The 26,577-nt window shown below is 45.1% G+C and overlaps 1 protein-coding gene across 9 annotated transcripts in view; it reads left to right on the forward strand.

The window, feature by feature from the left end:
* Positions 1 to 26,577, forward strand: part of LOC137430971 (calcium-binding and coiled-coil domain-containing protein 1-A) — a 147,644-nt gene that overhangs the window by 20,893 nt on the left and 100,174 nt on the right. For 4 of the 9 annotated variants that reach the window (XR_010985168.2, XM_068121780.2, XM_068121781.2 and 1 more), the window contains exons 2-6: positions 896 to 1,104; positions 3,382 to 3,484; positions 4,053 to 4,267; positions 5,753 to 5,911; positions 13,748 to 13,774. Coding sequence is in view for 8 of the 9 variants with exons in the window: in XM_068121780.2 (XP_067977881.2) it covers positions 896 to 1,104; positions 3,382 to 3,484; positions 4,053 to 4,267; positions 5,753 to 5,911; positions 13,748 to 13,774 (713 nt within the window). In the remaining variant the exon portion in view is untranslated. The remainder of the gene's footprint in view (positions 1 to 895; positions 1,105 to 3,381; positions 3,485 to 4,052; positions 4,268 to 5,752; positions 5,912 to 13,747; positions 13,775 to 26,577) is intronic. The other 5 variants (XM_078781271.1, XM_078781269.1, XM_078781270.1 and 2 more) reach the window with 3 other exon arrangements.

Below are 26,577 nucleotides of genomic sequence, written 5' to 3' on the forward strand. Positions count from 1 at the left end.
TTTTGAGGTGAGACTGCATGAGGGTGGGTGCGCATGGGGTTGAGAGGAGACGGCGGGTGGACCAGGCGTGTGTGGTTTTGCAAGGATAAAGCGGGTGGGGATGTGTGGTGTTGAGAGACAGAGGAGATGGCGGGCAGGCTTGCGTGGTGTTGAGAAGAAGGCAGGCATGCACGGTTTTAAGAGAAGACTGTGCATGGGCGGGTGCGGTGTTGAGATGGGTTGGCAGGCAAGAGTGACATTGAGAAGATGGTGGGCGGGCGTGGTGTTGAGAAGAGACCATGGGTGGGTGCAGTTTTGGTGAGACCGTGGGCGGACGCAGTGTTGAAAGTAGACTGCGGGTGGGCATAGTGTTGAGAGGAGACCGCGGGTGGGCATGGTGTTGAGAGGAGACTTTGGGCAGGCGTGGTGTTGAGAAGAGACTGTGGGTGGGTGCAGTTTTGGTGAGACCGTGGGCGGACGCAGTGTTGAAAGTAGACTGCGGGTGGGCATAGTGTTGAGAGGAGACCGCGGGTGGGCATGGTGTTGAGAGGAGACCGTGGGTGGGAGTGGTGTTGGGAGAAGACCGCGGGTGGGAGTGGTGTTGAGAGGAGACTGCGGGTGGGCATGGTGTTGAGAGGAGACTGTGGGTGGGAGTGGTGTTGGGAGAAGACCGCGGGTGGGAGTGGTGTTGAGAGGAGACTGCGGGTGGGAAAATGCAGCTTTGAGGTGTGACATCATGGGCATGTTCTTACAACACACAGGTTCAACATGTTCCTTTGCATGATTTTACCAAATTATGTGCAAGACTTTGGATTGAAATTTTACCGTCATTTTTTGCGCTTTTGGTGTGAAATATTTTGAACAATTGCTGTGAATATGATTTTGTACGTCTGTCCATGTTTTCCTGTGTGTTAAGCAACAGTCAGTGACATGAAATGTGGAGTTGGTGCCATGGAGAAGGAACACTGTGGACATCCAGCTTGGATTGATCATACTGAAAAAGAAGCCGATGTTTGTTTTCAAAATGTTCCCGAGAATTACATCTTGGATTTCGCTGTTGAGTGTCACTACACGGTGCCACCAGGGGTCGCTTTGAATTGCAACGATTGGATTGGACTTTTCCCTGTAAGTTGCTCTTGTGTCTTGTCTTTCACTACATCTTATTATAATGGAGCAAACGTATATGGTTATGTGTGTATATGGTTATGTGTGTATGTATGTGTGTATGTATGTATGTATGTGTGTATGTATGTACAGTCGTGGCCAAAAATAGTGGCACCCTTGCAATTTTTTCAAATAACTCACATTTTTTTCAAACAATTCTCTAAAACGAAGTTGAAATTGACAAAAGTATTTGGTCTCCACAATTCGTTATTTCACTGTTGATATCATAGAACATTTGTTTTTGATTCAGAACTTAATATATCCTTTTAAATCAAAAAAGAAAAATAAATGGCATTGACAAATGATTGATACCCTAGACTTAATATTTGGTATCACGGCCTTTGGACAAAATATCTGCAGTCAAGCGCTTCCTATAGCCATGAATGAGCTTCCTCCACCTCTCTACTGGCAGTTTGTCCCACTCTTCTTGTGCAAACTGCTCCAGTTCTCCCAGATTTGAAGGGTGCCTTCCCCCAACTGCTGTTTTCAGATCTCCCCACAGGTGTTCAATGGGATTTAGATCTGGACTCATTGCTGGCCACTTCAGAACAGCACAGCGTTTTGTCTTGAACCATTCTTGGGTGCTTGTTCGTGGGTCTTGAGCATTCCTGGGTGCTTTTTGCCGTGTGCCGGGTGGCGGAAGGTATGCGCTCTGCCGTGTGCCGGGTGGCGGAAGGTATGCGCTCTGCCGTGTGCCGGGTGGCGGAAGGTATGCGCTCTGCCGATTGCCGGGTGGTGGAAGGTATGCGCTCTGCCGAGTGCTGGGTGGGGGAAGGTATGCGCTCTGCCGAGTGCTGGGCGGGGGAAGGTATGCGCTCTGCCGAGTGCTGGGCGGGGGAAGGTATGCGTTCTACCGATTGCCGGGTGGGGGAAGGTATGCGCTCTACCGAGTGCCAGGCGGGGGAAGATATGCGCTCTACCGAGTGCTGGCCGGAGGAAGGTATGCGCTCTACCGAGTGCTGGGCGGAGGAAGGTATGCGCTCTACCGATTGCCGGGTGGGGGAAGGTATGCGCTCTGCCGAGTGCCGGGCGGAGGAAGGTATGCGCTCTACCGAGTGCTGGGCGGGGGAAGGTATGCGCTCTACCGAGTGCTGGGCGGGGGAAGGTATGCGCTCTACCGAGTGCTGGGCGGAGGTAGGTATGCGCTCTACCGATTGCCGGGTGGGGGAAGGTATGCGCTCTGCCGAGTGCCGGGCGGGGGAAGGTATGCGCTCTGCCGAGTGCTGGGCGGGGGAAGGTATGCGCTCTGCCGAGTGCTGGGCGGGGGAAGGTATGCGCTCTACCGAGAGTGCTGGGCGGGGGAAGGTATGCGCTCTGCCGAGTGCTGGGCGGGGGAAGGTATGGTATGCGCTCTACCGAGTGTTGGGCGGGGGAAGGTATGCGCTCTGCCGAGTGCTGGGCGGAGGAAGGTATGCGCTCTACCGAGTGCTGGGTGGGGGAAGGTATGCGCTCTACCGAGTGCTGGGCGGGGGAAGGTATGGTATGCGCTCTGCCGAGTGCTGGGCGGGGGAAGGTATGCGCGCTACCGAGAGTGCTGGGCGGGGGAAGGTATGCGCTCTGCCGAGTGCTGGGCGGGGGAAGGTATGGTATGCGCTCTACCGAGTGTTGGGCGGGGGAAGGTATGCGCTCTGCCGAGTGCTGGGCGGAGGAAGGTATGCGCTCTACCGAGTGCTGGGCGGGGGAAGGTATGCGCTCTACCGAGTGCTGGGCGGGGGAAGGTATGCGCTCTGCCGAGTGCTGGGCGGGGGAAGGTATGGTATGCGCTCTACCGAATGTTGGGCGGGGGAAGGTATGCGCTCTACCGAGTGCTGGGCGGGGGAAGGTATGCGCTCTACCGAGTGCTGGGTGGAGGAAGGTATGCGCTCTACCGATTGCCGGGTGGGGGAAGGTATGCGCTCTGCCGAGTGCCGGGCGGGGGAAGGTATGCGCTCTGCCGAGTGCTGGGCGGGGGAAGGTATGCGCTCTGCCGAGTGCTGGGCGGGGGAAGGTATGCGCGCTACCGAGTGCTGGGCGGGGGAAGGTATGCGCTCTGCCGAGTGCTGGGCGGAGGAAGGTATGCGCTCTACCGATTGCCGGGTGGGGGAAGGTATGCGCTCTGCCGAGTGCTGTTCTGGCTGTTATCTGTTTTGCTCGCTGTGTAAATACTTGATATCTCTGATATATTGACCATGTATTATTCAAATCTGATGACATTGTTATTTGATGTTGCACCAAAGGAACGTCGTAATTGTTGTGCAGGTCCGATGGGCTTCTCACCACGATTATTACACATTCTCATGGACGTCTCTTCCAGATGATAACAGGGTTAGTGAGTTCAGAACGTGCAAGGTGCAGTTTAAAGGTGAGTCTTGTGTCATCTCTGGTCTCCGTATTCATCGATTGATTTGCATAAACCTGGGTTTTAAACACCTTTCTGGAAAGTGTAATGGGCTCTGAAATAAGGTGTGGTTAAAGCAGCTGCTCTGAGTCTGGGGGTTGGTGGCTCAAACACCAATTAAGTCATACCACAGACTTCAAAAAAAATGGTACGAGCGCTTCCCTTGCTTGATGCTCAACATTTAAAGGATAGAACACGGAAGTACCTTGTGGGTTGGCATCAATGGGGGAGAAGGAAATTACTCGATTGCCCTACTGATGGCAGAGAGAAAAGAGACGTCGTATACAGATAGTGTTACTGGTAGCCATAGTAATGTGGGAAGTGACGTCATTTCCCCCAAGCTCAGTGACTCCCCCTAAGGGAGGTCTCTCTGGTGTTTTCTCATGTATTTGTCAATGTGTGTGCGTGATTTGTCTTGTAGCTCGTTCACGGCTGTTATACCCTGTAAAATACACCTTTCTATTTCTGACTATAGTCATGCCAACTTTTATTCCAACCTTTTTATTGTATTTGTTTCATTCACCTTCTCCAGCTTATTACCTGCCAAAGGACTGTGACAAAGAGTACGTGTTCTGCTTTGTGACCCGACGAGGAGACGTCCGAGGAGTGAGCTCATCATTCAAATTCCTTCCACAGCCGTGTACACATATGGAGGAGGTCTTGGTTTTGGAGGATGACGATGTCCTTGATGGTTCAGATGGCTCGAGTGATGCACTCCTCGTCACCACGCGCTCTCGGATGTTACAGGTTCTCAAAAATGTTGTTTACCTGCTCTATACTTATCATTATCACTGTGTTTGTGCTGTGAGCTAACGGTACTGGTACTTGTGTTTATGCCTCCACCGACAGTCACCAGAGGCATTATGTTTTCGGGTTGTCCGTCCGTCCGTCCCGGCTAAACCTCGTTTTTCTCAGCAACCATATGTCCCATTGATACGAAACTTTCACGGTCGGAGTTACACCCATGCAGAATGTTTTTATCATAATTATGACGTCATAGGTCACATGGTATGGCAGTCATCTTGGATTAAAAGCAAATAATTAAAAGATTTTGATCGTAAACCGCTGAATGGAAAAAATTGAAACTTGGCACATTGTGAAGCACTCCCAATGGGGAACAAAAGCATGACAATGATGACATCATAGGTGAAGTGGTATACCAGTCAAAAATGTTTTAATCGAATTCCTTATCCAAAAAATCAGAAATTGCATGCACATGATCTATGACCCATTTGTATTGAAATATTTAATGTATGACATCATCGGTCACATGGTTTGGCAGCCATTTTGGATTGAAGGAAAATATTAAATAATTACATATCTGAAACCGCTCACCCTATCGATGGGGAATTTTACAAATATCATCTAACACTGGTGTTGGCATCTATCATCTGGCATCTAACACTAACACTGGCATCTATCACCCTGGTGTTGGGCTAGCGGCTAGGGTGCCGGCTTAGGATCCTAGGATCCTGGGTTCGAATCCCGGTCGATCGCTGAATTAACGCCAGGGGGGTTGACTCAGCCTGTCATCCTTCCGAGGTCGGCTAATTGAGTACCTGTTCACTGGTAATTCCCTGTTTGTCGTTAAAGGCGGCAAAAATGGTTGGCGTCAGGAAGGGCATCCGGCCGTAAAACATTGCTTCAAAAAGGGGACCAAAAAACAACAACAACCATGGTTCCCGAAAAAGGCCAACCCCCGCTTTGCGGGGAAAAATGGCCTCTAAAGGTGGTTATTTTTTATTTTATATATCTAACACTGTTGCATATAGTTTGAAAATGATGCTGTCATAGGTCACGTGGTTTGGCAGCCATCTTGGCTCTAAAAACGAACCTTATCCGATCAACACAGAACTTCACAAACGTGATCCCCTCCCCATACATATGCAGAGTGATGGAATCTACCAGTTGTGGGAATATGCGGAGGCATATTGGCGACACAGTCGCATTGTTCTAGTTTGATAATAGTTTGGTGATTTATGAACCGTACACTTTGGGTACACACCTGTATAATTGTTGTAAATGCTCGTTGTGCTGAAGAGGGGGTCAGGGGAAGGGAAGGGGGAAGGTAGGTTGTTTTTATTGTTGTATACAATACAGTATAGTAATATACATTTAGCGAGGGATGTGATGTCACCGCCAAAGGGGGCCACCAAGGGTGTTTCATGCAGGACGCGACAGTTTGTTAATGTGTAAATCATATTTATTTATTTTTTCTCTCTTGTGCTGCAGACTCAGCTGGCTGAAGCGCAGATGCAAAACGGAATATTGTCCAAAGAACGTGCTGAGCTGCATTGTGAGGCTGTGCAATTGCACTCGGTGGTGGATCGGCTGCAGGGCGAGTTGGACGTGAAGCACTCTTACTGTGCCGACCTCCAAGGTCAGAACTCGGTACGTCTCCATCCCTCATTAAAGGGCTTTTGCATTCCCATTTTTCGGCATTGGTTGCAGGGTGAGCCAGATTCAGCTTTGATGTACTGTACTTATCTCTGTGGGTGTAACTATGGATTCTGCTACCAGGTTGCTTGGCAACGTAGGGTGAAACTTCATACGAACCTGATGTATCCATTGGGTACGATGCGGGTGACTTGTCTCTTAGACCTGTTGGTGACATATTTTGGCCCAGTTGAAAATGATAGCTGATGGTAGCAGTGATGTAATGTGTAGTATGATGGAAATATGTCATCGTTGCAATGGAGTTGTATTTTTATATTCTTGGTTTTCACATTTTTATCTGATAATTTCCTCTGCTTGTGCCACCAAATCAAATGCGCTAGGCCTTAATGTAGGTATGAGCCAATATGTCCATCAACGACGGTGATGGGATAGAAAGACATTTGATAGGACAGGAGGACCATAAAGCTACAACTACAAAACAATCTTGTGACAAAGTGAATAAATGGACATGACAACAACAACAATCCTGCGATTCTGCTTTGAAGTGCCGCCCACTGATGCTGTGACGTCATCCGTTATGGCAAAGGGTTTTCAAGTCCATTTTGATGACATAAGGTGGATTGTAAGACGATAATTTCGCCGATGAAGTTTCCTGATAATGTGCAAAGTGGAAAGAGAGGATTAAAGGAAACGTTATTATGCATTATTGTTATTTTTAAGAGTAAAAGATACACAGTACCCTCCTTCTATAAGTATTGGAACAGTGAAGTCAAATTTGTTATTATTGCTATATATATATTCAAGAAATTTGGATTTGATATCAAAAGATGAATTTGAGACACGAATACAGAAAATAATATTTTTATTTATTGGTGTTTCTATATGTATATGTTTTACCATTGTAGAACAATATCACTGTTTATGTTCAGTCCCCCATTTTAGTTAAGCATAAGTATTGAAATGCATTAACTTAAAGTAAATTCAACATTCAAAGCTTTCATCCGCAGCTCAATGGAATACTGCTCTCCCCTCTGGGCCGGTGCTCCTGCCACCTAGCCCGGTGTCACTCGGTTGAAACCAAAGCTTTCAGAAGCATTGGAATCTCCCGTGATGAAGCTAACTCCGAGGGCCTTTCACTCACTCACCGCAGGCAGTTTGGTGGTCTTTCTGTCTTCTACCGACTCCTCTCTGGCCTATCTCCCCCAGCTCTCTCTGGGCTCTGTCCCCCAAATACTCCTACGGGTCGCACAAGATCTGCCAGCAAGCCTCTTCTGGTTAAATTGCCAAAATCTCGGCTCTCTGCTCACCTTCACTCTTTCATTACTCTTTTCTCTCGCCTCTGGAACAAACTCCCTCACTCTCTTCAATCCCACTCCTCCCTCCAGGTCTTTAAAACAGCTGTTCACCACCATCTCTTATGTTCCCCCATCCAAAACCTTGATCTTTTCTACCCCCGCTAATTTCACCCCAAATCCACTTTTTTGAAATACCAACTTCTTTCCTGGAGTCCTTGGTGTCCTTGTGTTTTATACTTCTCCCACCCCCCCCCCCCCCTTCCCACGCCTCCTCCCCCCAAGCCCTCTCCCTCCCACACATCTCCCGATGTCCCTGCTCTCAAATGTTGTGTTTGTGTGCTTCCCCTTCTCTCCCCATCTTGTGTACCGCTCCCTCTTTATATATATTTTGTTTGTCTGTTTGATTTTTTTTTGTGATAAATGTTAGCTCTTTCACGAGCCTCGATTCTGTATAGAAAACAAAGGAAAAAAATAATTACATTAGTATGATTGTAGGTGCTGCCCTTTTTTTTAGCAATGATTGAAATTGTTTTAAAATACTGTTATACTGTTTAAAATACCTTTAGTTAGTGTAGTGTGCTGCTGTATTCTACCAGGTGAGCGCCCAGGGGTATTTCCCCTATTTTGTAGGTCGTCGGTTGTAGACAGCCATTGCCCAGAGTACTTCTACCGTTCAGGCTTCGGAGCGTTAAAGTGGTGCCCAGAACCATCTTGCACTCTCGGTGTCAGGATTGCTGGTCTTGCTTCCTGTCTCACTCAAGCTATAGCTTCCGGCCTAGTTTCAATCTCTTCCCCGCAAACAAACACCACACACTTTTTATCACACACTTTTCTTACTCATCTTCACACCTCACCTTTACATTCTTTACATTTCCTCAGAAACGTCCAATTAAATATGAAAAAGTCCGAAAAATGAATGGCCCCTAGTTCCCGGCATTATGGGGTGCGAAGAATCTCCGGTGACCCTGTCTCTCCTGCCAACAATGGGGGGGGGGGGGTGTGGGGCGGGGGCTCAGGCAGTAGTATAGGTCCCTCCCAAGACCCTTGTCTGGTGAATCAAGGTGTCTCTCTTTCAATTCATTTCACCAACATTCGTGGTGTTTCTTCAAATACTTCCTCTGTTGAACATCATCTTGCAAGTTCCTCTCCCAATATCTTGCTTCTCTCAGAGACCCAATTGTCACACGACGTTCTTCTTAACTCCATTTCAAACTACAACCTTCACTCACGATTCCGCTTCAAAGGAGGAGTGTGTATCTACTCCAACATCAACACACCTGCTGTACACCTGGTGGACCTCAAATCTCCAAACTTTGATGTCATCTGGCTTAAGATTTGTCTCCCGACCATCACTATTTTTCTCTGTTTCACTTCCTGCTCTCCCAAATCTATAAACTTTATTGCTTTCTTTGACTATCTTAATTCCTGCCATGAGGCCATGACATCCGAACACCCTCAAGCAGAATTCCTCTATTTAGGAGACTTCAAAGTACACCACAGGGAGTGCTTTAAATCTTCCCACATGGATGTTGGGGGAGTTGAAGCTCTTACATTTCTTACAAATCTACGAGTATCTCTCCTAACAACTCTTGGTTCAATAATTCCTGCTCTGCCGTCATTCATGCAAGGGATGCGGCATATCGGACATGGAAAAACTCTTTCTCCTCCGACTCACATTCAACTTTCATATCTGCCAGAAATCATTGCAAGCATGTTATTCGTGAGGCGAAGCATTCCTTTATCCAAAATAAATGTGACAAACTCTCATCTTCTTCCACTAATAGATCATTCTGGTCCTTAGCTAAAAGTATCTCCAACAACCTCTGTCGCTCCACCTTTGCTTCACTTTTCCGTGATACTATCGCTGTTTCTCCATCTGATAAAGCAGCTCTTTTTGGTTCTCTTTTCTCCTCTAATTCCACTCTGGATGACTAACATTCCATCTCCCTCCGATGCACCCCTTACCAATCCTACGCCTCTCCCTATAATCTCTTTCCATGCAGTCAAAAAAGTACTCCTCTCTCTGGACACAAGCAAGGCATACGGACAAGATGGCATTCCTCCTCGTGCCTTGAAGCAGTTTGCCTCAGAACTTGCACCCGAGCTTGCTTGTTTGTTTCGTTTTTGTTTAAAAAACCAAACTTTTCCTCTTTCCTGGAAACATTCCTTACTACATCCTATTTTAAAGAAGGGTGATCGTTAAAACCCGTCCAACTACCGTCCTATTGCTCAGACCTCTACCATTTCCAAAGTCTTTGAATATCTTCTCGATTTCCATTTCCTCAAGCATCTTGAATCTCACAATCTTCTATTTGACCATCAATATGGCTTCCACAAGGCAAGATCTACCGGTGATATCCTTTCTTACATTACGAATGTCTGGGCCTCTTCTCTGAGAGACTTTGGGGAATCCTTTGTTGTAGGCCTTGATATCACAAAAGCCTTTGACAGAGTTTGGCATCGGGGTCTGATATACAGGTTTCCCTCTTTCGGCTTTCCTCCTTCACTCTGCTCTCTCATATCGAGCTTTCTCTCTGACCGCTCTATCTCTGTAATTGTCCAGGGCTCAACATCTCCCTCCTTCCCTATCAACAGCTGTGTCCCTCAGGGTTCTGTTCTGTCTCCAACACTCTTCCTTCTTTTTATCAATGACCTTCTTTCTTCCACAAATGACCAAAAGCACTCGAATGCTGATGACTCGACATTACATTCCTCCATGTTTTTCCGATCTGCCCCATCTTCCCTCGCTTGATCTACACCTCGTTTGATCACAACCTGCTTATTACATTCGGACTTGGACAAGATTTCCCAATGGGGAAAATGTAATAAGGTTAAGTTTAATGTTTATAAAACTCAACTTCTTCCCATCCCGCTCTTTAAAACTCCTCTCAATCTCTTTTGAAAGCTTCACAATTACACCATGTGATTCAATAAACCTACTAGGTATTACCCTAACATCAAATTTATCCTGGAATCCACACATTACACAAATAGCTAAGTCTGCCTCAAATAAACTAGGAGTCCTGTTCAGATGTCGAAGATTCCTCTTCTCTCAACAGTTGCTTCAACTATATAAAGGATTGATTCGGCCTTGTATGGAGCACTGCTCTCGCATCTGGGAGGTTCTAGCTCCACATACTTCTTGGATGGAATTGAATCCAAAGTAATCCGACTTATCAACTCTCGCAATCTGACCTCAACACTTGACCCGCTCAAATTACCTCGCAAATTTGGCTCTTTCTCTATTCTACAGATATTACTTCGGTTTCTGCTCCCAAGAACTTGCTGCCTGTATACCTCCACCAAGCCTGGTGTTGGCTTTGTGGTTAGGGTGCCGGCTTGGGATCCTAGGATCCTGGGTTCGAATCCCGGTCGATCACTGAATTAACGCCAGGGGGGTTGACTCAGCCTGTCATCCTTCCGAGGTCGGCAAATTGAGTACCGGCTTGCTGGGATGAATGATCACGGTGTGTACCCCGATTTAGAATAGGCACACTGTATCCCTGCGCATCGTGATCATTCTTGGCAGTGTCCATACGTTTTATACCTCTCCACCCCCCCCCCCCCCCACCTTCCCATACCTTCCCCCCAAAGCCCTCTCCCTCCCACAGTTCTCTCGATGTCTCCATGTCTCTCGGTCCCTGCTCTCAAATGTTGTGTTTGTGTCCTTCCCCCTCTCTCCCCATCTTGTCTACCGCTCCCGATGTTATTTGTTTTGTGTGTCTGTTTGTCTTTCTGTGTGATTAATGTTCGCTCTTTCACGAGCCTCGATCTTGTATACAAAAAAAATAAAATAAAAAAATCAAAAAAAAAATCAAAAAAAAAATCAAAAAAATCGTAAGAGCGTGACCAAGGGTTGGCGTCAGGAAGGGCATCCGGCCATAAAAAAAACAACAACATTGCCTCAAACAGGGAACCATGATTGTCATGGGGCCCGCAAGGCTAACCCCCGCTCTAGCGGGGAAAATGGCCTTAAAACGATCATTCATTCATTCATTCTGTATACCTCCGCTAATAGCGAGACCACGGAATACTCGACAAGCCACTACATCCCATGATTATTGTGTGGCCATTGGTAACTCAAGGGTGGTTTGTTATGATGTTTGTTTCTTCCCTTCCACTGCCAAACTCTGGAACTCTTTACCTTCCCATGTATTTCCAAACACTTATGACCTTCCCCTTTTCAAAACGCAGATTTTTACTTCCTCCAAAACTCTCAGACTATTTGCTCTTTCTTCACTTTTCTATCAATAGCTTTTATTTAAGGCCTGACCTCGATGAGGACTACTGTATATAGTCTGTGACTGGAGCCTTCAACATAAAAAAAACTGTTTTGAACCTGTGACCCATCGACATCACCAAACTCTTGGCATCTTCCTTTGAGATGCTTTGCCAAGCCTTAACTGCAGCCATTTTCAGGATTTTTTGGGGGGTGAGGGGTGGGGGTGGGTGGGGGGGTTCTGACTTATTCTGCTCTTCAGCAAGTGAAATGCTCCATTGGATTTAAATCAGGGGATTGACTTGTCCGGTCTGAAGCCTTCCACTTTTCCCCTGATGAACTCCTTGGTTGCATTGGCAGTGTGTTTTGGGTCATTGGCTTCCGGCATGGCGAAGTGCTGCCAATGAGTTTGAAGGCATTTTCTTGTACAGGCGCAGACAAAAAATTTCTGCACACTTCCAAATTAATTCTGCTGCTGCCATCATTAGTTACACATCATCAATAAAGATGAGTGAGTCAGTTCCAGAGGTAGCCATGCAGGCCCAAGCCATAACACTACCTCCACCATGCTTCACAGATGAGTTGGTATGCTTTGGATCATATACAGTGCCTACCTTTCTCCACACTTTCACCTTTCCATCACTTTGGTAAAGGTTTATCTTGGTCTCATCTGTCCATAAAACTTTGTTCCAGAACTCTACTGGCTTATCTCTGCACTTGCCTAATTTTAATCTGGCCTTTCTATTTTTGTTGCTGATGAGAAGTTTGAATCTTGCGTTTGAAATCTTGCATTCTTCCTCAACACATGACCAAACCATCTCAACTTGTTTCTCTTCACAGCATCCATGTCATGTTTAATAAGTCACAGAAAAATGATGCAACCAGCAGCTGAGTGGTTGCACACGAACCACCCACTAATCAAGTATATGCATTAAGTAATAAAATACCAAACCGAAGCAGGATAACGTGTCTACATCATATGATAAGGAGACCCTCGTTACACAGCACAAGTCATCACTAAAATCTTACAAATGCGGAAATCACCAACAACAACAACATGCATTTTAAGGCCATTTTCCCTGCTAGAGCGGGGGTTAGCCTTGCGGTCCCCATGACAATCTTTTCCATTTTGCCCTATTTTCTGCATCTTTCCTTGTTAACCCCCTTGCCCGCATTTCTTCTTCCACAATCTTTAGCCAAGTCTTTCCCGGTCTTCCCCGTCCTCTACTTCCTTCTACATTCATTCCCATCACTCTTCTCAACCAGTCACTTTCATCCTTCCTCAACACATGACCAAACCATCTCAACCTGTTCCTCTTCACAGCATCAATCACAGGCTCTATTCCCATCATCCTTCGCAATTCATCATTTGTCTTCCTCTCTCAACGATACTCCGCACATCCACCGAACCATTCGCATTTCCACCCTTTCCAGCCTTCGTTGCTGCTCTACATTCATGACCCATGTCTTGCTCCCATAAATCATAACACTTCTCACACATGCAGCATACACCTTTCCCTTCAGCTTCTTACTTGGTTGATGCTCGCCCCCTCAGAACTTACACGGTGAATTAAACAAAGCCCAATACCCAGAGATAAAAACAGAAGAGTTGGCTTGCACCAATTCCTTCTCAAGACTGAGTGGGTTAAGTACTCTATGAATACCATCTAGTTTAATCTCAAATCCAAATTTCTTAAGTATATAGCAATAATAACAAATTTGACTTCACTATTCAGCGTGGGTGTGCAGCGTGGCAGGGGCCCACGTGGGTGTGTGGTGTCTATGAGAGCCCCTGTGGGTGTTCGCTCTGGCACCGACACGCTTGGGTGTGCGGTGTGTCCCTGGCACGTGTGGCTGTGCGGTGTAGTGAGGGCGCATGTGGGTGTGTGGTGTGGTGAGGGCCCATTTGGGTGTGTGGTATGGTGAGGTTCCATGTGGGTGTGCTCTGTGGTGTGGAGAGGGCCCTTGTAGACGTGCTGTGGTGCTGGCACATGTGGGGTGTGCTGCGTGGTGATGGCCCGTGTGTGTGTGTGTGTGTGTGTGTGTGTGTGTGTGTGTGTGTGTGTGTGTGTGTGTGTGTGTGTGTGTGTGTGTGTGTGTGTTCGTTCGTGCTGACACCAGTTATCTGATCATATGAAGGGTTTCTGAGTTTACGTGGGATGGTGTAGTTATGTTATTGGTTTGAAATCATGGGAGGTGTATAGAGAATATATTCACATGGTGTGAATATAAAATACTATCGTCATGTTTAATAATTAAAATGGTGGGCACTGTTTAAGATTGTGAACGAGCACATATTTTGTTTGTGTATCTCAGGTACATAGCAGCACGGATTGTGAGGAGGTATGTGTTATTGAAGCTTCAACAACTGTTTGTGTTTTGATTGTATATTTTAATCTTTGTACTCTAATCCAGGGTTTCTCTCTCTGTGTAGCTATTGCTTTGTTCAAAACACCATTCAGTAACCAAGCAAATATTAAGCGCAAGAAATGGGGTCCTCACCACACGTGCAAGATATGTTCCAGAAAAGTTGGACTTGTAACGCCAAACGACGGAAAGCGGGGAACTTTTCCTGATTTCAATTTGTGTAATTGAGGGGTGATGCGTTCCAACACTTTGTTTACGTCCTGTACCATATCATTCCACAAGCCCAGCAATCAAAAATACGAATGAAACACACACAACATCGGGGAAAAATACAATAAACTAAACAAATTTTAATACCCAAACGTGGCCAAAAGTCGTGGCCAAAATTATTGGTACCCTTGCACTTTTTTTTTTTTTGTATACAAGATCGAGGCTCGTGAAAGAGCTAACATTAATCACACAAAAAGTCAAACCGACACAAACCGACACACAAAACACAAAATAAGGGGAGCAGTAGACAAGATGGGGAGAGAGGGGGAAGGACACAAACACAACATTTGAGAGCAGGGACATCGAGAACTGTGGGAGGGACAGGGCTTGGGGGGAGGTGGGAGAGGTATATAACATATGGACACTGCAAGGACTTCCAGGAAAGAACTCGGAATTTCGAAAAGGTGTATCTCGGGTGAATTAGCGGGGGTAGAAAAGATCAAGGTTTTGGATGGGGGAAGATAAGAGATGGTGGTGAACAGCTGTTTTAAAGACCTGGAGGGAGGAGTGGGATTGAAGGGAGTGGGGAGCTTGTTCCAGAGGTGGGAAAAAAGGGGAATGAAAGAGTGAAGGTGAGCAGAGAGCTTAGATTTTGGCAGTTTAACCATAAGAGGGTTGCTCGCAGATCTTCTGCGACCTGTAGGAATATTTGGGGGACGACAGAGCACAGAGAGAGCTGGGGGAGCAAGGCCGGAGAGGAGTCGGTAGAAGACAGAAAGACCACCAACCTGCCTGCGGTGAGTGAGTGAAAGGCCCTCTGAGTTTGCTTCATTGCAGGAGATTCCAATGATTCTGAAAGCTTTGGCTTCAACAGCATGAAGACGAGCTTGTTGTGAGGCAGGAGCACCGGCCCAGAGGGGGGAACAGTATTCCATTGAGCTGCGGATGAAAGCCTTGTATGTAGTGAGGAGCTCAGCTGTGCCAAGGAAGGACTTCGCACGACGGAGGATGCCCAGTCGGCGACTGGCTTTGGAGGCCAGCTTGGCAATGTGGTTTTCCCAAGAAAGATCATGGCAGATAGTGAGACCCAAAAGCTTGAGCGACAGAACTTCTTGGAGAGGATTGTTGAGAAAGTAGATGAGAGGGTTTTCCAGTCGGTCTTTTCAGAGAGACTTAGTAAGAGTGTGAGATTTGTCAGGATTGAAAGACATGTTCCACTTGTTTGACCAGTCTGTGATTTTGTCCAGGTCTGCAGAGAGTGAGGAGGCTGCAGGCTGCCGATCTGAGGGATGAGGAATGGAGCGGCAGAGAGTGGGGTCATCAGCAAAGAGATAGCGAGGATTTTCCAGAGAGTCGTCGAGATCATTGAAGAAGACCAGAAATAGCACAGGGCCCAGAACACTACCTTGGGGAACTCCAGCCAGAACAGGAAGGGGAGATGAGAGAAATCCATTCAGGGCCACACGTTGACTATGACCAGAGAGGAAGCCCGCAAGCCAAGCGTGGAGATTTCCATGGAAACCATAGGAGGAGAGTTTGGTGAGCAGAGCTGGGTGCCAGACCGTATCGAAGGCACGTGATATGTCGAGGGAGACAGCTCTGATTTCCTGTTTGGCATTGAGGACCTCCATCCATTGTTGAGACAGCAGAAGCAACATGTCCAGAGTAGAATGACCTGGTCTGAATCCAAATTGATGATCGGGAGATCAAGCTATTGGAGAAGAGGAAGGACTTGATATCCGAAGCAATGATGGATTTCATGACTTTGCTGATAATTGGGAGCAGGCTGATTGGTCTGTAGTTGCAAGGATCTGTTTTTTCACCTTTTTTGTGTAAAGTGGTAATGTTTGCTGATTCCAAGATGCTGGCAGATGACCTTGAGCAAAAGAGAGGCTGAAAAGTACAGAGAGAGGGTGAGATGGAGCGGCAGAGCAGGATTTTAGGACCCGTGGGCTGATTCCGTCTGGTCCAGTTGCAGAATCAGAGTCGAGGTTTGACAAAAAGTTCTCCACCTTGTCAGGAGAGAAGGACACAGAGTCCAGGAGCGGTTGGGTTTGACTGGGTAAGGTGGGAACAGAGAGAGATGGGTTTGGGACACAAGACTTTGAGGCAAACACAGAGTTGAGGCATTCGGCTTTGTCACGTGCGGTGTCAACTGTGTAGCCATTTGAGGCGAGGGAGGGGATGGAGGGGGAACAAACACCAGAAACGGATTTGACCAGATGCCACCAGGATTTGGAGGAAGGAGACAGGTTTGAGAGTTCATTCTTGAGTGTGGAGAGATAGTGCTTCCTGGCACTCCTGATGGTAGACACACACTTGTTCCGAACTTGGTGGAAGGAGCTGAGATTACCTTCAGTTGGATTTGGCTTTCAAGAGGTGAAGGAAAGTTGTTTCAGGGCAACTGCATCACCACAAGATTCAGTGTACCATGGACGGGAGGAAGGGTAAGACAACTGAAGACGAGATGGGATAAATCTGTGCATGAGAGAGAGAGCAGTTTACGTTGGAATAATTCCCAGGAAGAATTGATGTCAGAGGCAGTAGAGATGGGTGACCAGTCCAGATGATTGATGGCTGCTTGCAGCCCATGCCAGTCGGCCTGAGTGAAATGCCAGGCTTGTCGACGCTGAGGAGGCTCTCTGAGAATGTCCAGAGAATAATGCACCCTTTTTTCAAATAATGCACCATTTCTTCCAGAAAATTGTTGAAATTAAACAAGAGAAAAACCAGCTGTGACGTGTAGAATCATGAGGATATCCGTTGCAATATGCGCTACCAAATTCGACCAGTCATTAAATTATACGCATGCACTAGCGTCTTTTTGTCTTTAAGTTCTGGTCTTGTCCTTTGTTTTGTGACGCAACATGCTTCATCAACTGATTACATATAATGTATGGACGTGAATGTTATTTCTGTTGATGTTAATGTTATTTATTAATGTTAATTCTGGGTTGCAGAGGGATAATTTGAAATGGGTTTGGTCAGTAGGGGAAGTCAGAGTGTATGCACATGTGCTATTCAATAATTACACCTAATTTGTGTCAAGTTCTGTGAAACGAGATTGATATGAAAACATTCATGTTGTCTTTGTTGCTAAATTTATTCTGGTTTCTTCAAACAAATCGCGATTTTAGTCCGCAATGTTCTTACCTCATACCAACGCACGTCCGAGTGTATGCGTATGCGCTATTCAAAAAGACACCCCAACAACAAGAACAACAACACGGCCCTCTCATAGAGCTGCTCGTCGCAGCTAAAAATCTTTTGGTAGGGGAGAGGCAGGTTAGTTGATACACTTTTTTTTTTTCTTTTTTTTTGTATACTGAAGGCAGGAGGCGTGGGGAGGGGGGGGGGGGGAGAGGTATAAAACACATGGGGGCCGAAATTAGCGGGGGTAGAAAAGATCAAGGTTTTGGATGGGGGAGGATAAGAGATGGTGGTGAACAGCTGTTTTAAAGACCTGGAGGGTGGAGTGGGATTGAAGAGAGTGAGGGAGTTTGTTCCAGAGGCGGGAGAAAAGAGGAATGAAGGAGTGAAGGTGAGCAGAAAGTCTTGATTTTGGCAGTTTAACCATAAGAGGGTTGCAGGCAGATCTTGTGCGACCTGTAGGAATATTTGGGGGACAGAGCCCAGAGAGGGCTGGGGGGGCAAGGCCAGAGAGGAGTCGGTAGAAGACGGAAAGACCACCAACCTGCCTGTGGTGAGTGAGTGAAAGGCCCTTGGAGTTAGCTTCATCGTGGGAGATTCCAATGATTCTGAACGCTTTGGTTTCAACAGCGTGAAGACGGGCTAGGTGTGAGGCAGGAGCACCAGACCAGAGGGGAGAGCAGTATTCCATAGAGCTGCGGATGAAAGCCTTGTATGTGGTGAGGAGCTCAGGTGTGCCAAGGAAGGACTTCGCACGACGGAGGATGCCCAGTCGGCGACTGGCTTTGGAGGCCAGATTTGAAATGTGGTTTTCCCAGGAAAGTTCATGGCAAATAGTGAGACCAACTTTTCAGTTATGAGACCATAACTTTTCAGTTATGTTGGCCAATAATGAAGATTGTTAGCTCGACAGGATTCATGAATTGTCCAAAAGAAATATCAGGGTCTTGTACATATCTGTGAAGCATGCCAGATCCACTGCATTATCAAACTTGGAATGGTGGCTCACAAAAAAACTGTTTGTCAAACGTATCATCTGACCTGACCAAGTGGGTTAGTTGATACACCTTGGTAGGTTAGATGATACATTGATTTATATGGTGAATGAGTTAGATGATGCATTGATTTACATGGTATTTCTGCCAATGGTAACAAATTAGCATGCACATAATTACAGATACACATCAAACTAGGCTACATACCATCATTTCTGTATAATATTTGTACTAATGGTATTTTCAGAGTCAATGAGCACTGTTAATTAAAGCTGTTTGTTTGTTATTTATGCATTTTGTATACCTGCTATGTGCACATAGGTAATGTAAAGTATATCTAACAATAGGGCTAAAGGTTAAGTTAGAGAGAAAAAAAAGATCTGCCAAACATGAATCTGCAAGCATCAAATATCAGGAAAGGAACAAGATTCACAACTCAGATGGACACAACTCTTATATTCTAAAGATGTACAATGTAGGCTATATCGGCCTACATATTGTCGCGTGATTCCCCTCATGGTTAAGACCGTGGGATCGCGGATGGACTCGATCTTACTTGGAGGCGTTTATCCCAATTGATGGCGGTTCATACACGAGACGGAATGAACTATGCCGACTTACCTTCACGGCTGCAGGCGTCTTCAATCTGAAATCGATTAATAAATCAACCAAAACGAGATTTATGTACAAAAAGAAAGCGCGTTTATTTTACGGAGCCGAGAACAATGGACGCGACGGAAGAAGATAAATCCTAACTTGGGACGTCCCCGCACAGAATAAATGCAAGATACAAGACGAGACAATGTGAGAAGATGAATAAAATAAATGTCTCATCGTGATGTGGATGCGTCTTATCTGTCTGCAGTGTGTGTCCTCGTCAAGGATGGTCTGGGATCGAGTGCGTTCGTCCGATGCTGCGTTGGTGTTGGCGGGAACTGCCTTGTCATTGGCGCGGAGCGGCCCTCGGCGCACCCGCGCGATCGCTCATCAGCGCTCCAACCCAAGCCTCGCTCGTCGTTCGTATGTGAACGCAGGGGAAGAGAATCGTCGGCACAGGTCTCTCCACCAAAGTTCAAAGGCAAGAACAGGTCAAGCACGAACAGGTCAAATGAAGGGACAGTCAAGGGAAGGCAAGAGGCAAAGGGAAGAGTTCTGGGCAGGGAGGAACCAGGAACGAGAAGGCCAAGGGAAGAAGAGAGTGAAGGGCAAAATGCCGGCGAGCGAGCGGTTTTACTCGCAATCTTCTGACGTCAGCTCGCTTTTCCTCCAACCAGTCCGTCGCTTCTCACCTTCCCGAATCTTCTGATCTCCTCCGTCCCCTCCCATTGGTCGAGCGCTTGGCGCCCTGCTCCCATGCCATTGGTCGGTGGCCAACCACAAGTCCTTCTTTACCCTCCAATCACGGGGAAGCTTTTTGTCCCTTCCTCAACCAATCACACATCCTCCCCTACTCTGCCAATCGGTGCCCTGCTTATTGCTCGCCCCTTCCCCTGGCCAATCAAGAGTCCTGCCTAGGCGTGGCTCCCAGCCTGCCTGTGCAATGTCTGAAGGCCATGGTGTACCACTGCGCGGCCGCTGCCTGCTTGTCTTTCCGGTCAGTTTTATCGTAAGGGAGGGGATTTAATTAATGTGGTGCACTGAGGGCCTATCTAAGTGTCTATAAGAGTACGTTGCCATAAGGGACAAAGGAAGGTCTGACACACAGGGGTCTTATCTTAGTCCCGACAACTATTTAACACACGAACATCCTTGTAGGTTCACAGGTATACACTTGATCTGACAAACCGGGCTAAACACAGAACTACTTATTGTACATTGAGGTGGTTCTAGCTACCCATGACAGACGAAGCATGATACCTACACAGATCTACGTAGATCTAGATATTCCCTCTACCCCAAATTCATAACAATATATTATGATGTATGAAGCCCAGTTACAAATGGCTACAGCATTATCTTGTAAGAAAAACGAAAATGAATGGGTTAGTTGATGCAGGTCGGCATCAACTAACCCTGGAGATACGCGTATCAACTAACCTACTCAGACTATCATCTAACCCTGGGGTTCTTAACCTGGGGTATCCATACCCCTTGGGGATATGGGGACCAAAATCTGGGGGTATGTGACTCGTAATAAATTACACGTTTATAGTTTGTTTTGTTTCTTTGTTAACAAGCAAAGAAATAAATAGGGATAAAATCCTAATGATTTTCTTTCCTGTTCTGTTCCTAATTATCCATATGTAAAACTAAGCCATTGAGATATTTTGAAGTCACACTGGAACCTAATGGGACTGGTAACCAGGCGCGGATCCCCAAACTTGGCCCATTTTCTGGGTAATAAGTTACCAATTTTCATCCCCAAAAAAAAAGACAATTAAAGTAAAAACACCCCACAGAATGCACCACAGAGCACCTAGAAATCAAAAAAATTCTAGGGGGACATGCCCCCAGTTCCCCCGAGCTATGCGCACCTTTGGTGTGCCTTGGTCAGTCAACAGTCTGGCGAAGGAGGTATGGGGACATCGTGGGCAATCCGTTAGGGGTCTTGACAGGGAAAAAGGTTAAGAACCCCTGATCTAACCCGTTCATGGGTTTTCTGCAACACATGTTGCCCACATGCTTATGTGTATTATCCTGGCAATCAAAGCAGCGTAGGCTGAAAACCACTTTCACAAGGTATAATCAACCAATGAGAACTGTGAAATCTATGTAGTATTATCAAATAACTGATCTTACCTTTTGTTGGCATTTTTATTCAGGAGGACACAAATCAGGTTTTTTTGGAGAATCACACCCTTTCTTTGTCTGTAACTTCTTGACCTACTTATCAATGATATGTCATGCAACTAGCTAACAACAGAGGGCAGCATTTACACAAGTTTCATTTCTGCGGGCTAGGAGGAAGGTTGTATCAACTAACCTACTGTATCAACTAACCTGCCTCTCCCCTATCCACATATGTATTTCTTTAGTTTGCAGCAGAAAAAAAAAAAACTGAAAAAATTACTAAATCTTAGCTTATTCCACACAGAAATCCTAACATGGCCCGGATGATATTATTGGCACCTTTTAGAAATTGTTAGAAATAATTAGATTTCAAGCAGGTGATTCTCCTTTACTTTGGAATGGAACTCAACTGTAGTGAGTTGCAGGTGCCGGCAATATAAAAATCACTCATTCAACCAGTTTGAAAAGAGAAAAGGAGTCATTCTGTAGTTTTGTGTCACTGTGTGTACCTCAATGAGCATGGAGAAAAGAAAGAATAACAGAGAATTGACTGAATAGATCAGACACAAGATTGTAGCCAAGCATGGACAATCTCAAGGCTACAAGTCCATCTCCAGAGACCTTGATGTTTCTGTGTCCACCGTACACAATGTTATCAGGACGTTTAAGGCCCATGACACTGTAGTCGACCTCCCTGGACGTGGCCGCAAGAGAAAACTTGATCGAAGATTGCAGCGAAGGATTGTTCAAATGGTGGAGAAAGCACCTCTATCAACTGCTAAACAGATTCAAGCTGACATTCAAACACAATGTACGACAGTTTCAACTCGCACCATCCGTCACCAACTCAATGAAAGGGGGGTTATATGGTAGGAGACCCAGGACCCCACTGCTGAGAGAGAGAGAGACATAAGAAAGCCCGACTGGAGTTTTCCCAAACACACCTGAACAAACCAAACTCCTTCTGGGAGAATGTCCTGTGGACAGATGAGACCAAATTAGAGCTTTTTGGTAAAGCACATCATCTCTATGTTTACAGAAAACAAAATGAAGCCTTCAAAGAAAAGAACACCTTCCCTACAGTCAAACATGGAGGAGGTTCAGTGATGTTTTGGGGTTGCTGTGCTGCCTCTGGCCCTGGGTACCTTGAATGTGTGCATGCCATCATGAAATCAGGAGATTACCAAGGCATTTTGGAGCGCAACGTTCAACCCCGTGTCAGAAAGCTGGGTCTCCGTCGAAGGTCATGGGTCTTGCAACATGACAATGACCGCAAACACACTTCAAAAAGCACCCAGGAATGATTCAAGACAAAACGCTGGACGGTTCTGAAGTGGCCAGCAATGAGTCCAGATCTAAATCCCATTGAACACCTGTGGGGAGATCTGAAAACAGCAGTTGGGAGAAGGTGACCTTCAAATCTGGGAGAACTGGAGCAGTTTGCACAAGAAGAGTTTGGGCCATACTGCCAGTAGAGAGGTGGAGGAAGCTCATTCATGGCTATAGGAAGCGCTTGACTGTAGTTATTTTGTCCAAAGGATGTGCTACCAAATAAGTCGAGGGTGTCCATAATTTTGTCAACACCATTTCTTTGTATTTTATGATTGAAACAGATATATTAAGTTCTGAATCAAAAACAAAGGTTCTGTAATATTAACAGTGAAATAACGAATTGTGAAGACCAAATAATTTTGTCAATTTCAACTTATTTTTCGAGAAAATTGTGAGTTATTTGAAAAAAGTGAAAGGGTGCCAATATTTTTGGCCACAACTGTACAATGTACATACATACATACATACATACATACATACATGTATACATACATACACACACACATAACCATATACATTTGCTCTGTAATAAATATGTATATATAACATCAATGACAAATCATCATATCAATGGAGCAAGAACTAAGTACATAATCGCTTCACATTTCCACTAGTTCTTGTTTACACAGGTCGTTCTTATTTTCTTAACTCGAGAATACTTACAATGTCGTCAAAGGGGATATTATAATGTTGTAATATATACACAAAGGGGATATTATAATGTTGTAATAAACACACAAATGGGATATTATAATGTTGTAATAAACACACAAAGGGGATATTATAATGTTGTAATCTATACACAAAGGGGATGTTATAATGTAGTAATATATAGACAAAGGGGATATTATAATGTTGTAATATATACACAAAGGGGATATTATAATGTTGTAATATATACACAAAGGGGATATTATAATGTTGTAATAAACACACAAAGGGGATATTATAATGTTGTAAAATATTCACAAAGGGGATATTATAATGTTGTAATATATACACAAAGGGGATATTATAATGTTGTAAAATATTCACAAAGGGGATATTATAATGTTGTAATATATACACAAAGGGGATATTATAATGTTGTAATATATACACAAAGGGGATATTATAATGTTGTAATATATACACAAAGGGGATATTATAATGTTGTAATCTATCTATAATTCCAGTAATCTCTGTTTGTACGTTTGTACGTTTGTACGTTTGTTTGTCTGTGACCGCTGTTTCTCGACAACCACGGGTCCGATATACTTTTAACTTGCCAGGTATATTGCTGGGGACCCGAGGATGTGCCTTTTCAAGGTTTCATATTAATCGGACAAGTACTTACCGAGCTATGTCCAAAAAACGATTCAACCAATCAGCGAGCAGCGAACTATCGCGTGTGCCGAACGTGCCGAACACACGCTGCCTCGGACGGCACATTTGAGAGCGTATTCATTTATTTCACGTTTGCAAACTATGTTGGCGCTATGTTGGCGTTAAACTATGTTTTAAAACTAATAAAAACGAATTTGCGATTCATTCGCTTTCCTGCGCGTTTGTGCACGCGATGGCGATTTCTTTACCAAACTCCGGAAGCCGTTCGCTTTGGACCAAACCATTTCATGTAAATAGAGGGGGGGGGATATAATTTTAGATATAGATATAGTACGGGCAATGCCCTAGTATATACACAAAGGGGATATTATAATGTTGTAATATATACACAAAGGGGATATTATAATGTAATATATACACAAAGGGGATATTATAATGTTGTAATATATACACAAAGGGGATATTATAATGTTGTAATATATTGTTACGGTACGCGGTTAAAGATGTTATATTTGCCGAGCGGAGGCTCCGCGACCGAACAGTTATTCCCCGACTAACCCGATTCAACCCCAAACGTTGGCCGTATCGCACCGCAGCTGCTCAATATGGAAAACTCTAAAGCGACCGAATGCAAAGAGGAAGAAGACGTACAGAAGCGTAACTGGGTTTATTATTTACACACATATAAGCAAGAAGAAAGCAGTCACGTTTATTTACAGGGACATGAGACGCAGGTGACACAGTGAAATCTTTAGCTTATACAAGCTTAATTACCTACCCAGGACAGAACAAACAAAGACGACTCACACAGGGAATGATGACAGGAATTGGCTGGAAGGAGAGGAAAGTCCACTGGGTCCGGCAGCACGATCCGCACGTTGGGCAGCCGCCGTTCCTTCGCGGCCCTGCTCCGAACTGCCGTCCAGGCCCCTAAGCAGCTGGCGAGCGTTGTTGCTGCTGCTGCTGTAGACGCTGCCGCTCCCGAGCAAGGTGACGAATAGCAGGCTTGGTGCTTCCTTGGATGATCTCTGCTTGTTGGACCTCACAACTCAGCTCTTTCTTGGACCCTCTCTCTTCTCAGCTCATCTGCCTTGGACCTTTTTGCGACTCTCTTAAAAGCTCCTCTCCTTTCTCAGCCCATCTCATGTCTCTCCCTCCTTGTCTCAACTGCTTGGACTCCCTCTCGTCTGCACTTGGGAACGCCCCGCCGGTGGGTTATATAGGCCCCGCCCCTCAACCTTTTCGAACCTCCCCCAAACGTTCTCTCTCCGCCCTCTCAAGCCAAACCCCTTGTTCATGGTTGGTCGAGTGGGGCTGGCTCACTCCTCCCCTCCCTGACGAGGTGGGGACCCGCCTTTCTTCACCAACCCTGCCTCGTGGTCAATGGCGGCAATTGGAGGGGATGTAATTGGCAATGGTGATCGAGGCCTGGCAATGACGAAAGGGGAAATGGAGGTTTTGGGAATGGGAATGAAGGGAATCTATCTCTTTCACTGGTGCAATGGAGTATTTCAATTAATGGGAGACACAGCCTTACCCTAAAACACATAATAAGATATAACTATCGAACAGGGGTATTCTATGATTGGCTGACGTGTATGCTTTTGGACTAATTATGGGACGCCCTTTGACCTTTACACAACTCCGGAGGCAGGAGGTGCAGAATAAACAATAATAATAATAAAGCACACAATAAAAAAAATACAGTCCTCATATCCGCAACAATATACACAAAGGGGATATTATAATGTTGTAATCTATCTATAATTCCAGTAATCTCTGTGTGTGTGTCTGTGTGTATGTCTGTGTGTCTGTGTGTATGTCTGTGTGTCTGTGTGTTTGTCTGTGACCGCTGTTTCTCGACAACCACGGGTCCGATATACTTGAAACTTGCCAGGTATATTGCTGGGGACCCGAGGATGTGCCTTTTCAAGGTTTCATATTAATCGGACAAGTAGTTACCGAGCTATGGCGATTTCTTTACCAAACTCCGCAAGCCGTTCGCTTTGGACCAAACCATTTCATGTAAATAGAGGGGGGGGGATTGTCACCGTACTCGCAAGCCGTTCGCTTTGGACCAAACCATTTCATGTAAATAGAGGGGGGGGATTGTCACCGTACTCGCAAGCCGTTCGCTTTGGACCAAACCATTTCATGTAAATAGAGGGGGGGGATTGTCACCGTACTCGCAAGCCGTTCGCTTTGGCTTTGCGAATGGACCAAACCATTTCATGTAAATAGAGGGGGGGATATAATTTTAGATATATATATAGTACGGGCATGCCCTAGTATATACACAAAGGGGATATTATAATGTTGTAATATATACACAAAGGGGATATTATAATGTTGTAATATATACACAAAGGGGATATTATAATGTAATATATACACAAAGGGGATATTATAATGTAATATATACACAAAGGGGATATTATAATGTTGTAAAATATTCAAAAAGGGGATATTTTATAATGTTGTAATATATACACAAAGGGGATATTATAATGTTGTAATATATACACAAAGGGGATATTATAATGTTGTAATATATACACAAAGGGGATATTATAATGTAATATATACACAAAGGGGATATTATAATGTTGTAATATACACACAAAGGGGATATTATAATGTTGTAATATACACACAAAGGGGATATTATAATGTTGTAATATACACACAAAGGGGATATTATAATGTTGTAATAAACAGACAAAGGGGATATTATAATATTGTAAAATATTCACAAAGGGGATATTATAATGTTGTAATATATACACAAAGGGGATATTATAATGTTGTAATATATACACAAAGGGGATATTATGATGTTGTAAAATATACACAAAGGGGATATTATAATGTTGTAAAATATTCACAATGGGGATATTATAATGTTGTAATATATACACAAAGGGGATATTATAATGTAATATATTCACAAAGGGGATATTATAATGTTGTAATATATACACAAAGGGGATATTATAATGTTGTAATATATACACAAAGGGGATATTATAATGTTGT

The sequence above is a fragment of the Myxine glutinosa genome, chromosome 7 (genome assembly GCF_964187855.1).
Source record: "Myxine glutinosa chromosome 7, kmMyxGlut1.1, whole genome shotgun sequence".
NCBI lineage: Eukaryota > Metazoa > Chordata > Myxini > Myxiniformes > Myxinidae > Myxine > Myxine glutinosa.